The 14,163-nt window shown below is 43.4% G+C and overlaps 1 protein-coding gene across 2 annotated transcripts; it reads right to left on the reverse strand.

Moving 5' to 3' along the window:
* Positions 1 to 2,007: 2,007 nt before the first annotated feature.
* On the reverse strand, positions 2,008 to 13,853 carry LOC117481785. Of its 2 annotated transcripts, XM_034129686.1 has the most exons (8): positions 11,428 to 12,956; positions 11,171 to 11,334; positions 10,468 to 10,799; positions 10,291 to 10,355; positions 9,106 to 9,263; positions 8,003 to 8,491; positions 3,513 to 4,957; positions 2,008 to 2,686 (listed from the first exon to the last, which is right to left on the reverse strand). In XM_034129686.1, exons 1-8 carry the CDS (start codon positions 12,549 to 12,551, stop codon positions 2,030 to 2,032), a joined length of 4,434 nt encoding a protein of 1,477 aa, XP_033985577.1. In that variant the 5' UTR covers positions 12,552 to 12,956; the 3' UTR covers positions 2,008 to 2,029. The 2 variants fall into 2 exon arrangements, with proteins under 2 accessions (XP_033985577.1, XP_033985583.1); XM_034129692.1 differs by lacking the exons at positions 11,171 to 11,334; positions 11,428 to 12,956 and adding an exon at positions 13,529 to 13,853.
* Between the last annotated feature and the right edge of the window lie 310 nt (positions 13,854 to 14,163).

The raw sequence follows: 14,163 nt of genomic DNA on the forward strand, positions 1-14,163 counted from the left end.
TGGCTTTTTTTCTCCCTCCCCGAGGCAAGCGTTTGCTCCTGCTGCTTTAATTCAATGCAATCCCTCCCCGTCGAGGCAAGCACTGTAATTCTCTCCGGTTAGTCCACCAGCAGATGACAAACACCCACCTCTCCGCCTCTTCCAAGGAACGAGGGGACCGTGCGGCAGAGTTTCAGTTAGGTTTTCTTTCGCCGGTCAAGATGCCCGTTAAAGTTTAAATCTTCCGGACAAAATTAGAAAAGTGCCGGTCAAAGGTCTTCTTTGTTATTTATTGAGCTTTAAAACAAATGAATAACGACTCTATTTAATAAAACACGGAGGACGGAGATCTATTTTTCTCCCCCTCTTCTGACTTGATCAGAGCGCGCTCCCCTCTCCTGCAAAAACAGGGCTGGAGAACAGCAAATAGAGCGAAATGAGGCATGGCTAAAATGCATGATCTGTTTGGTATTTTGAAAACAGAAACGTATAAATATACCTTATATAGGTATGGCCCTACAATATATCATTTAAATATAGCATGATAGGTCCACTATAACTTTTACTGATTAAAGAAGGAGCACCAAGTAAGGTAATGCCTCATTTCCACCTCATGGTTTGGCTGTACTCACTTCTGGTACCAGGGTTGCGGTCGAATAGTCCAAAAATCAGCTCCTATCGTCTATCCCTATCGTCTATTCCTTGACCTCTTTGTGAAACGTCACGGGGTTAAGGGATAGTGGATAGGAGAATTCAAAAGGATTTAGGTCAGAGAATTCGAACGGCACTTATCATGGCTGCCACTGAGGTACTTCCGGGTCATTTCACTCCGTTAGGAAGGTTCCTAAGCAAAACGGACTATTCGACCGCAACCCAGGTCTTTTTCGATTTTCCCTGCAGGTAGTAGTAGGCCATTGATGTTTAAAGAGAACCGGTTTGGGGGCGGGCTCAAGCTCCCAGGAAGTGTGCCAGCTGTTGAAGCAGATTTTTGGAATGGACAGTAATACTACAACTTCGGTGTCAGTCCGTGATATCAGTTTGGCCCATTAAGACTTTTTCCTATTGACTTACATTTGGAAAGAGTGGTCTGTAAATCAGCGGTTAAAGAGCTAGATAAACTACCCAGTACAAACACTTTTATAGCCTTATATAAATCATTAGGGTCTAAAAGTTAAATGCGCTAAAAGCCGAATCTAGAGTCATTTTCTCTCTCCATTCATTTGACTGGGCTTAAGGAAAACAACATGCTCTGTTGGCCAAAGGCCTCGGAAGATCAGGTTACTTTTTGAATCTACAGTTGCTCCATTTCTGGTTTCATGCGACACTGAGCAACTCTCAAAGGAAGGAACGGAGCCCCGCCTCCGATGCTGTAGTTCTCCTTATACATCCATGGGTATCTCCGTTTCTGGATCACTTCCTGGGTGCTTGTTGTCGGCGGGATTCTTAACCGATGGCAGTAGCAACGCCCACAAGAAAGGATGCCATCCTTTCAAATCTTGGTAGTCTTAATATAAACATCAAGGTCACTAATGGTGGTAGAGTGGCTATGTTAAAATGGCTAGATGTCCAGGGTCGCCTTATCAGTGATTTTCTCTGACCAATCAGTGATCTGCAGTGTTTTAAATTACCTTTGGCTAGTATCGGCTCAGTTTGCTTGACCGAAAGAGTTCAAGGTAAAATTCACAACTTTGCAAATGAAACAAAAGAAAGCAAGTAAAGTATAGCCGTGTTGTACCATGCAGTGGAAATGTGACATGATTTGTGGTCTTTAGAGTTTTCTTTCATAATATTCCAACTCATAATTGAAAAAAAAAATATGTATGCATAAAGCAAAAACACATGGTAACAGCTTTACACAATGCTACCATGAAGGTCTGTCATCTACAATTGACACACTTGGAATCACAGTTATATTTGTTAGAAATAAGCATTAAGGGTATAAATGTATCCAAAGTGATAAGGCACTAGGTGCTACAAGGTAAGTTATATGTCGATTAGATAAGTCTCAAAAAAGGAGGCAAACATACATTTTGTGTGTCTACACAACCTTTTATATTCTGTCGTCGCTCCTAGCTAAAGCTCGCCCGCTCTCAGAGGTGGACATGTGGTTGTAATGCAGAAACAAGATGGAGTCCAAACTTTCTGGTGGAATGTTTCCTCTCTTCCTGTGCGCTGCTCCCGCCCCTTCCTGTGCAAAGTCCTGTGCGGCGCTACCTGCCACTGCGGGGGCGGCCAGGTAGGCCCGTGCAGCTGTGGCCAGCAGAGGAAACTGACCTGCCTTCATCCTCCACCACTGCAGGGGCTCCACCCCCAGCGACGCCCCCTTGTCGGCTTTGTAGGCGGACATCTCCATGTCTACAGACTCCTCCACGGAGCTCTGCCTGCTCTTAGGGGAGGAGCAGAACAGGTCTCCCAGGAGGAACTCCATCCCAGAGAGTCCTGCCTGAGGGACCGGTTCAGGACAGTCGCTCTCATCTGCCTCCCCCGCGTCACTCTCTTCGTCCGCACACTCCATCTCTCTGAAGTTGATGGGGCGGGACTCTTTGATGCGCTTGCTCCTCCGTAGGAAATCGCACTCGGACTCTGGAGACCCAGGCGATGCGCTTCTCTTGTTCTGGCTCTGCTTCTTACCCTGGCCCTTTTTCCTGTTCTCCTTTACAATCCTCACAGCCTCTTTCTTTAGCCACTCAAAAGTGGCTTCCCGCTCCTTTAAGAGAAACACAACAAAGAGATTTGAAATGTGTGCTCTCTCTCCACATCAATAATTAAGAAATACAGATAACGAAGGTAGTTTAAAAAGTGATTCTTTGTGGCTAATGAAGTTCAATCACATTAGCACCAGAAATTGATTTTACAAAGAAAATGTGATTTCTTTAACAATGGCCCTTGACCAGAGAAATACCATAGTCAGGTGGGTAAATTGGCTTAACCAGTATTTTCCATTGAAATATGATAATATATACGTGGTAAATTCATGTGGAATAATTTGCTGTCCGCTGTTGTCGTGTAATACCTTTTTACTTAAGATTATTTAGTAAACAAAAGTGTTCGGCGCATATATCATATTCAAAGTTGCAAAGTACAAATACAATTTAAATGTAATAATATAATCCAAATAAAATAAGATATTTTAAAATAAGGTACTTTTAGACTTTGGGATTTTATCCTTTGCTGACTATTTACATTCTCTACAATCACAAAAACCTAAATAAACACACTACAGGGAATAGAAAACTCCCAAAAACATAATAGGACCTCTTTAAAACCCTGGCTTACATGAAATGTTCAGTATCAGAAGTCTGACCCTGCTTTAAGAAGGTATGTGATATTCAGAGGGTGGTATATCACTGGGAAGGACCGAGGGCTGGAATCAAAAAGCTGGGCATAAAGAACTTCAATGCCAGCCTCTGACTGCTTCACTGTAATTGTTGTGCATATAAAGAGCTTGAACATATAGCGTGCCACTGTTATTATTGTATGCAAACGTGGCTAGCAAAAAGCTAGAAGCATAGTGTCAGTAGCTCTAGACTCACCTTGTCGTCCATGAAGCGCAGCCCATGGAACTGGGGGTCGAGGGCACATGCCACACACAGAACCCTGTTGACCATAGGGTTGTCGTAACAACTCGCCAAGTTGCGCCTCATCATCCTCTTCACTTCCTTCACGATGGATGACGACTCCCCCGGCAGCAGCACGAGGTGGCGGGAGAGCAGGCCCGTGAGGATGGGCTTGACTAGGGACAGTCGGGGGAACGCCTCCTTGGCCAGAGTCCGACACGCCACGTCCAGAGGTTTGAGGACCAAACAAAGATCCTCCAGAACCTTCCATTCAAAGTGCAGAGACGATGAGTTGGCGTGGCAGCTGCGGAACGAACTGGATTCTGAACCGGTGTCTTCTTTAGACAAGCCCTCGCCTTTAATCTCCTTCATCATATCATAGAAAAGGCTCTTATATTTGACAAGGGTGCTCAGCAAAATGTACAACTTGTTCCACGTTGGCGGAAAGTGAGTCCACGACTTTAACTCCGCCTCTTCCTCTCTCGTAAGGCTTTGCGACAGAGTCTGGACGTGGTGCTCGTAAGACGTTCTGTTCCGAGCCGGGGGCAGGAACAGGGTTGCGAAAATAATCTGGAATTGGCCGAGGGTTTTGGAGATGATGGAGTGGGACATCACTTCCTCGATGCAGCCTTGCACAGCGCTGAAGAAACACGACACAGACGGTAGTCCTTCCATAGAGTGTCCCTGCGCTTCCTGGGGTGACACAGAATCCTCCCTCTCAAGGAATGTTGTCGAGATTGGGTGAGGAACGCTGCATGCAGCCTCTGCACCTTTTTCTCTTTTCACTCGCCTCATCTTGTTTCTTCCCTCCCCTCCCAGCAGGACCAGATTAGGCTGAGAGATCCCCCACTCCTGGGCCATCACTTTCCCCTGAGCCTCCACCAAGCAAAGGTCCTCCCCACTGCTTTCCGTTAGTCTTTGTGTTGCCAGAGCCAGGTTCAGAAAACTAAAATGACAGTCTATGTAATGCACCCAGAGGGTGAGGTACCTCTCCTGTTTGCCCTGCCAGTTGTGAAACCAAACGTCCACACTTAAAGTGACAAAGTGAGGCACTTCCCTCGGCTGGTTGGGAGGTCGCCCGCGTCTCCGTGACTCGAACTCGAGCGGAGCGGTGTAGTCGGGTATCTCCTCGTTTTCGCTGCTTACTATTCTGTTGCTCAGCAGCAGAGCCAGGCTTGTCTTGCCTTTGCTGTGTTGTTCTTTCAGGAGGTGCTCCAGGTGGCCGGTTGACAGCAGCTCCTTGTAGGCGGGCAGCAGGATGTGCATCAGCTGTTTGAAGCCGTCCCCTCCCACCATAGTGGGGGGCTGGAGGTCCTTGATGAGAAAGTTGACGATTGCATTGGTGACATGAACCGAGGAAACCAAGGGCAGTGTGCTGACCAGACCACTGTTAACCATTACTGGCTGCGAGCGCTGTTGGCCTTTTGTGAAGAAAAGAAAAGGAATACATTTTTCAATTAGCAAAAAGGCTTCAACAGTTTTATGCGTTTACAAAGCTGTAGATCGATCTTTAACTACACTAGGGAGTTGAAGGATGTTCCCTTCTCTTGAAATGATAAAGACAGCAATAACACTAAGTTGCTCACATTTTGGCCAATTAACAAACAAATAAATAAATAGATTGTAGCCAAAGACATAATGAATATCTTCCAATGCATTTCAGCACCCAGACACCTGCTCTACACACACACAACTAACAAACAGCTGAACCAACATGTTTCTCTGACCATATATAGATATATATATAAATATTCCAAACAAATAAAAAAAAAAAAATGATACATAAGGATTACATTTTATTTTATTTTCTGAAAATATCAAAGTTCTTTCCCAGAATATTTCCCCTTTAAGCTTTATATAATTTTTTTATCTCTTTTAAAGAGTTTCTCAACTTTTAAAAAGGCAACAAAAGTGTCAATAACCTATATAAATCTGGTACTTCTTAGTGAAATTGAGTTTGAAACACCTGCTTTAATACTACAATGAGGCTGATATTCAATGTTTTTAAAGGGGCCCTATTATGTTCATTTCCAGATTCATATTTGTATTTTGTGCCTCTGCCTTTTCACCCTCTGTCCGAAACCAGAGCCCATTCTGCTCGGATTGGTTAGCTGGCAGACTCTGTTGTGATTGGTCAACCTTCCGCGGCCGAGCGGGGCTGTCGGCAAAATAAATCACTCTGATTGGCTGTTCAGCTTAGCGAATCAGTGCATGAGAAGCGAAACGGAAGTGAGGTACGCAAACAAATGATTAGGCACACACAGACGGCTATTCTTTTTCATTTTCATCTCACCTGGACGCAATAATTTATTTTACATCATGGCGATCTGGAATGAAGAAACCGAAGACCAACTCAATTGCCACGTAATTTGCTGCCACACTTCCTGCATGAGGTGGACAATAGCTTCTTCAAGTATTTAACGGACAGGACCCTGGACGATGTGGCTAATTTTTTTTTTTTATTGTATTACTTACTATTTTTATCTTATTGTATTTTAGTCGATTGTTTACATTGTACAGTTCTACATTTGATAATAAACCACTTTTTACCGCTACTGCAAAATACAAAACTTTATTTCGTACCTTCATACTACAGCCATTAGATAACACAACATTAGAATGAGGATAAAATTAGCTATACTACAATAAAAGTCAGAAGATACAGATGTACATGATGATACATCATTTGCCTGTCAGTGTTATGATGTTGTATATTAATATAATCTTGGATTATAATTACTGATGCATGGAATGTGGTAGCAGCAGTACTTTAAGGTTGCCAGCCACAATGCTTAAATAGTTTATTTCTGCTTCAGAGAGCTGAAGTTTGTATATATCACGCAGTCTGTCTTCCGGTTGCCTCTTTTGAATGACGAATACACACTACCGCCGCCTGCTGGTAAGGGGAGTTATTGCCACTCACGCATGCTCAGTGCGTACGTGCTACTTGGCCGTCGGCTGAAGTCTTTGCGGTGTGTTCCAGTGCGACTTTTTAGCCAACACGCAGGAGACGTGAGGCGACACAACAGTCGGGTCGTGTTCTTTGGTGTCAGTTTGGTGTGTCACTGTCAGGACCTTTAGACCAGGGGTTTTCAAAGTGTGGGAAGGTGAGCCTCCCCTCGGAGAACATAAGAACAGCCGCGCCCCCCCCTCCCAATTGTTATTGCTATTATTATTGTTGTTGTTGCTATAATGCAGGGGTATCATTATCCAGTGGAATGCCCTTACCTACTGGCCTATTAAATCAAAGTAGTTACTTTTTTTTGGCTGGGCAGCATGCAGGGATCTCCGAGGCTCCACTAGCACCCGCAGTCCCCCTGCCCCCCCAAACGTGGCGCACCTACAGTGTGCTCCACTAGCACCCCCCCCCAGCGCGTCACAGTTTTCGCACCCCCAATTCTGACTGACTTCCCGCGTCCCTAGTTTTACACACCGTCTTATTTGACTTTCTCAGGACTTAAAACTGTTTTTTGGGGGCGGACACCCACAAAGAAAAATATATATTTACACACGTAAGGTCATCATCTTAACAGTTTGTTATGCTCATCGAGTCATCCGTGAGCAGAGCATCAAGTTGGCATGCCTATAACAGCTGAATCCGGTGATTACCATGTTGTTCAGCAAAACGCCTCACAAACTTATTAAGATTTAAAGCTTTAGTGCGTTTTGATTCAATGCTGAGTACAGCCACACATGACAGTCTCTTCTCTGTCATTGTAGAACGCAAATACCTCATTCCTTCCGTGTACTTGGGTCCGAATGCTTCTCGCTTTCCGCCGTCCCGTTCAAATGAAATCGCCACCAATCACATTTCCGCGCTCGCGCCAGGGCCGGGGGAGGGGTTACAAGGCTCGCGTCTTGTGCTGCATTCACTTGCACTCGGACATTAGGGATTTTCTCTCATAAAAGTCAGATGAGCCACAACTTTTATTTCAAAACAAAGCTGCCAACTGGGGTGGCAAGGCTATTTTTAGGGTGGCAGTTGCCACCCCATGCCACCCCGGTAGATCCGCCCCTGCTTGACCGGTACTTGCTTTTGATCAAAGTCAATGCGGAAAACCCGCACTCACACAGGTAGGTGGAGAAGGGAATGAGCACTTTTACAGCCTTTTTGGCGAGGTGGAGGAACTCGGTCTCCACAGACAGCCAAAAGTGTGCAAGTGACGTTTTCTGCCAGACGCTGTCTCCTCTTTCACTTTAGGTAACTTCACTAAAAATCGATCCATGTTGCCGCTCGCATAAAGTTAGCTGAAGTTAACTAGCTAGATTTCACTGTTTCTCGTTATTTCTTTCTCACGCTCTCGCCCCCCCCCCGGGGAGGCGCGCCTCACACTTTGAAAACCGCTGCTTTAGACCATAAAAAGCTATATAACACAGGAAAAGGAGTACCCAACAAGGCATAATAAGGGGCCTTTTAATAAAGTCTTGACAACTGAAGCTGGATTACTAGGAAACTCAGTAGCTACCTGTGCAGGAATGACTCCGATCTTTGCTAGCGTCCCGTGTTTTGATGTGGTGCTTGTTGGTCAGATGGATTTGGAGATCTGCTGGTCCTCCTCCGCAGCCCACATGTTCCCTACACAGCTTACACACCCCGGTGCTCCTATCCAGAGGCCGTCCCGTCGGGTCCGGCTCAAATCCGAAGAAGAACCACGGGCTGTTCGGTAAGGTGTTCGAGTTACTCAGCAGTTTCTCTGTCCCAGGCAGGAAATCGTATAGCTTATCTAAGCACGGGGCGGGGAGGGAGATGAGGGAGGGGCCACACGTTGAATCACTGGCTGCGTCTGGGTTTGACATCGTCGTCACGTCACTGATGAGCAGCATCGGGCTCTGTGATTGGCTGTTGTCGGACCAAAGGGAGGAGCTGCTGGGTTCTGGCAGGGTGACCAGTTGGATGTCTTGCAGAAGGCGCAGGATTGTTTCTTTGTCTCCAACATCGCATTTCCCGTTGTCACCTGGATCCACCGAAACAAAAACACAAGCAGAAGACGTTGGCCAATTTTAGCAGGCTACATGTTCAGTTTTAAAGCAACTAAAGTAAATAGGGGGCCTGTGTTTAACAAAAGCAAAACTTTATCAAAACTGGTTGGTCGGCAAAATTGTTCTATTCCAATATAGGTCGTTTTAAATCACGATACAGAACGTTTTCTGTTTATTAATTATATAAATAGTCTATATGTATTTACTCAATGGTAAACAACATTTTGAAATACTGTGTGATTGAAAAGAGCATTCTTGTCATTTAATCAGATATTTTTGAGAAATGTGAGACTTTTATGTGCTTTTCTTTCAACTGATTTGTTTGAAATAAAGGAGACTTGGATTTTACTGCGGGTGCTTAAAAGGATATTTTGATATAGTTTTGTTCTTGTTAAATGTGCCCTCCTTGTACTTAGAGCATTATCTCATATTTGCTCGTTGTGGATGCAAGAATGAAAATTCTTACACAGTAATTGATATTAAACTGGTCATTTTTGGGGTGTAGTATTTATTAACAAGTAAGGAATTATAATTACAGTTCAATTTGGGTCTGTTGTCAGTTGAAAATACTGTTGACTGTGGAACTCACCCGTCCCCAGGCCCAGCAGGGCGGCATAGTCCTTTCCGATCGAGACCTTGAGCTCTGCTCCCTCCATGATGGGCTGGGAAACTCTGTAGTAGATGTGGCGGTAGAACTGGAAGATAACCAGGTTGCGTTCCTCCTCGATGCTGGTATACGTTACATACCTGAAATAAAGATCAAACATTAAGAGAGGGAGCCAATCTCTGTCAGACAAACACTCTGATTTAAAAGAGTATAGATGCACAAAATATTAAGGTTTTTGCCATTTTACAAAAAAAGCAATTTTGCTAGTTGTTTACATAGCTAACACAAATGTATACTTGGTTAATACTTGTGTTTACATTCAAAATAAGATTTTTCTCCGACCGTGGCTGACTTGTTTGACCGTGAGAATGCAGTCTCCGTCTTTCATAAGATAAGGTTTCCTTTATTGATCCCAATTTGGGAAATGTTTTTCGTCACAGCAGCATGTAAACAAGGCATTGCACATGATGTGAAAATGAAAAAGGGGAAAAAAAATAAACAAAAATAAGCAGTACCTTTTACATCCTTGTGCCCCTTGATTAGTTATATTATGTTTGTATGCTGCATGTGTGCAAAAAGGTTTTAGCTTTCGACCTGAATTGAATTTCTCGGTTTTAATTTGTGATGTGTGCCATGTTGTGAAAGCACTAAAAGCTGCTGGTGTATAAAAAGTGCTATACAAATAAAACGTTATTATTAACTATAAACATCTCAAAATTAAAACATAAAACAAAAATAAAGAGTAAAATATATACATATTGACAATGAAAGATATCTGTACAATATACATTTAAGGGTGCCAATGTTCATTCTTTCAACCACATTCTTGAATTTATATATATAGGCCTATCAACAAATCTGTTCCAACCAATAATTCATTTAAGTGTGTTTCTCCTTCAAACTAAAATGTGGGCTTTCTTTGGGGCATGCATCTCTAGTTGGTTTGAATACGACGCACTTAGCCGACTGTAAACAGGAATCTGTATGGACCAATTAAGATTCAAAAAATGTCCTAAAACCGAAATAATATCAGCGTATCTAACTTGTGTTAGATAGTGTGAATGTGCATGTAAACGTAGACCTTGTCTGGGTTATTATTAAACAACAATACACAAAAGAGACAGGAAACAATTTTTTAAGAGATAAACATTACTGGATGCTGCTCACCTCATCCAATTAGACTTGCTTTCATCAGATGCATCGATGTAGACAAAAGAGGCATCATCCCGGATCTGGAAAAGGGAGCAAACTATTTCAATATAAACATTCCTGCTGGTTAGAAAGTCACAAATTCCATATAAATGGATTATAAATGGGATTGCATCTCAAAAAGCGTTTACTCACAGCCCAGGCGTATTTGAGGTTGGTCGGCATTTGTCCTTTGCACACTTCTCCTACGAAGGGCCCAAACATGACTCCCTTCTGCAGGTGACACTTGGCGTACACTTTGATCTCTTCCATCTGGTCTTCGCAGGCAGAACCAGGACCAGACATTCCAGACGCGAAGTTTTCGCACATGCACAGGCAGGAGGGCAGGGACAGCGCTGCCCGGGAGGGGCCGCCATCGAGCCACGGCTCCCCAGGAGGCAGCACGGCGTCCGGAATGTAGTTGGAGTGTGAAGCACTGTGGAGGAGCGGGAAATCCTCCAAGAAATCTTCATTGTTTATTTCCAAACCTGAAGAAGCAAACGGTAGAGAAATAGTTACGGTAATGTTATTAAAAACGGGGAGGACTACATTTTCATGGAGCTGTTTTGTGTTGGCACAAAATGTAAGGAATAAGGCCACAATAGGCAATAATAGTAAATAGAGAGGATGTTACAGTATAAGAATGTGATGCTACTTTACTACATTATAGTAGGTACACAATATTTTGGATATTTATTGCAAAGACAGAAGCTTTGGGTTTGTTTTGATCCTTTTATTTCATTCCCCCACCAAAGAAAAAAAACTTTATTAGAGCATCTTGTATCCAGCATCACCGTTAATCATTGGGACATCTATCTGAACGTTTCACACAGACTGTATTTATTAAAATATTGAATACTTGGCGGCCGTGGTGCAGATTTGGACTGATCTTCTATTAAAGGCGCCCCCTTATCCAGTGGCAGTCCTGCCGGGCAGTTTGAATCGATCTTCGGCAATATCATCCTCAGTGGCTTAGGGACCCCGGGGGGTGGCGCCTGGAGAATATGGATTGTGATTTCAGTCCTGTTATAAGAAAAAATATATTTAAGTTATTTCAGTAGCTGTTCTTGGGTATATGTAGATTACATAATCAACAGGTGAAGGACCGTATCTTACCTTCGCACAGTAGTTTGTGGAATAACAGGAATTATTGCTGCCGCCTCCATTTCTGCATCACACAGTACTTGAAACGGTGTGGTGCTGATGCAGTGATTGGTGTAGACGGTTGACGTGCATGCTTCTTTGGACATGCGGGACAACATTGCGCCAAGAGAATTGACTCCTAGGGGGAGGTGGCTGTACCAAATCTGATCTGTAGGTTCTCTCTTAAGTTGCAAGTAAAGGTTGACAGCTTTGGGCGGGAACTTGCTGATGTACTTTAAAAGAGAAGTCACAGGACAGAATTCATTGCACGGCTTCTCAAACATTGAACTTGTTTCCTTCTCATTATGAGTTTTTGCTTCGTCTGGTAGGGATAAAGTTAGGTATCGGAGTCCTTTCCCGTCTTGCCCGAGTACAAATGAATCTTTTCTCAGCTTCCTGTTGGATTGCTTCCCTCTGCGGCCGAAATGTACCTGAATATCAAACCAGACTTTGTTCAGGAGTCCCTTTGGAGTGCTGGTGTCCATTGCTTTTGAGCGTCTGAGGATGAGGATGTCATCAGGAGACAGCGTCGGGTGGGATGAGGACATGTCTAAACCAGACTTCCTTATTTTCCTCAGCACGCCCAGGAACACCTTGTTTGCTGAGGTGAACTCCACATCTCTCATTATGTTCACAGTGCGATTAAGAGGAGGAATTTTGAAGATGCGGTTAAGTCCGGCTCTCAGGGCGAGGTAACTACAAATCCCATACAGCTCTCCTTTGCCGGTTCGTACTGATCCGTAATATCTCCTCAGCAGAGTGTTCAGCTCGGTTTTATGCACTGTGGCCAGGTCCACCTGCTGCCCCTGGGACTCCAACCAGCAAGTGAAAGAGCTCACAGCCCATCGTGTCTGCTTCTGTGAAAGCTTACTTATTTCACCCATGCTCTCTTCAAGTTCATCCAGTTCCAGGTCTAACAGCATAACTTGTCTAGAAATCTCAGCAGGATTTAGCACACACTCTTCCTCTTCTTCATCTTCCTCTGACTCATACTCTTCTTTCACAATGATCTTCTCTTTGGTTTCCACTTGACACAAATCCATTTTTTCACAGGAATCCTTCAGGTCTGCATTCATAGTGTTAGCTGTTAGCTCCATTAGCTATAAATGTTTATAGTTTATGTAAAACGAGGCGTTGTTAGGGTTTGACAGTGTTAGCAACGCGCGGAGTGATACAGTTGAAGTAGTCAGTTTCCAGTGCAATACGCCGATTATAGCACAGTCATTATCAGCTTGTTTTGAAGAGACGGGATAACAGAACGATAAAAGATGGCGGCTCTGAGTGGCCAGTCACTGCACCATCTCCAGTGCTGTTGTTTATTGCAGAATATCAGAACAGCGGGAGAATAGCAACATATCGACCAATCCATAAATTATATTTGAAAACAAAATATTCCCAAATGTTACCTCTTTAGCGTACAACGGATTTAGTTAATGTAGGTGATGCCATAGCAACAACAACGGCTTAAAACGGACTGCCGTAAACAGACTTTTAGCAGTGGGGTCGTGGTCCCTTTGCGCATGCGTACAAGTACATATGGAAGGTTTACAGATGTTTGTTTATACTCACACTGCTACACGGAAACGATGGTCCCTTAATGTGACATGGAACTTACTTTATGTATTAAAGACCCTGACATTTAGTAATTCCCTTGTTTAAAAAACAGATACATTTACGGTTTTACTTGTGTGGGTCGGTGTTACTTAATAGACTCTTGAGTGTAAGCGACTGTCTTGATTTGTGTACACTCTTTGATTGTGTCCGATACAATCTCACTGCATGATTGGAAATAAAGGTTGCATTCAAAGAAGTAACAAACACACTAAATACATTGACATTAGTCGGTCTAATTGTTCCTTTAACTTATAACATTATATCTGTGCTCTCACGTGGTTGAACGTCTGCATTCATTACAATGCATCTTTAAAACCCACAACAATAAACCACTGCAATTGTGTTTTGTCAGTTTAAAAGGGCATGGATAAAATCATCAGTGGCCAATGCAAGAAGAATGAAATGTGATGCACTCTTTGGATACAATGTATTTGCAGTGAAAGCTTTGAAATTGGTATACCTTGAGGCTCAAACAAAAGTCCAGAGGTTGTGGAAGAAGGGGTCTCAAAAAAATCAGCACGATGTCGACGCTTCAGATGACTTCTTAAATTCGTGGTATTTCCACCTTTTACAAGGACTATTTTTCGGCAAAGACGACAAATAGCCTCGCCGGAATTCAAAGGTTGTCCCCTTTCATCTGCTTTCAAGCCGAAGTACATCCACACGACTGACTTGCTTCTTGGTTTACAGACGAGATCCATGTTTTGCTGAACCTTCTCTGCTCTCTCTGCAGGCTAAGGCTGTCCGCTGGACTGCTGCTTGTTGCAGCACTGCCACAGGAGTTATGCTGGATAGAAAGGACATTACCCGGAAAATGTATTCAATTATTTTGAGCACAATTTAAAATGTAATTCTAAACGTGTGTAGATGGCAATGAGATCATTCTGTACAAATAAAAACAAGCGCCGTGCATACATGTGAAAACAGAAGGAAATTGTGAGATAACCTAGATTTTAAAGTGGATACAATTTCCATCTTCTTATTATATTTTGTGACATGCACAAATGCTAACCACACTCTACTTTCAGTGGCTTTTAGGAAATAAAATAATAGGATGACATTGGTTTCTACCTGCTCTATTTCTATGCTTTCTAC

The sequence above is a fragment of the Trematomus bernacchii genome, unplaced genomic scaffold, assembly GCF_902827165.1.
Source record: "Trematomus bernacchii unplaced genomic scaffold, fTreBer1.1, whole genome shotgun sequence".
Classification (NCBI taxonomy): Eukaryota; Metazoa; Chordata; class Actinopteri; order Perciformes; family Nototheniidae; genus Trematomus; species Trematomus bernacchii.

What these genes read in the sequence shown, in the direction of transcription:
- LOC117481785 (XM_034129686.1), bottom strand. Translation starts at nt 12,551, where the DNA reads ATGGAGCTAACAGCTAACACTATGAATGCAGACCTGAAGGATTCCTGT. An exon ending in ACCTCAAATACGCCTGGGCT is followed by an intron (nt 10,356 to 10,467) that starts GTGAGTAAACGC and finishes TCCCTTTTCCAG; the next exon opens with ATCCGGGATGATGCCTCTTT. An exon ending in TGCGCTTCATGGACGACAAG is followed by an intron (nt 2,687 to 3,512) that starts GTGAGTCTAGAG and finishes TTTCTCTTAAAG; the next exon opens with GAGCGGGAAGCCACTTTTGA.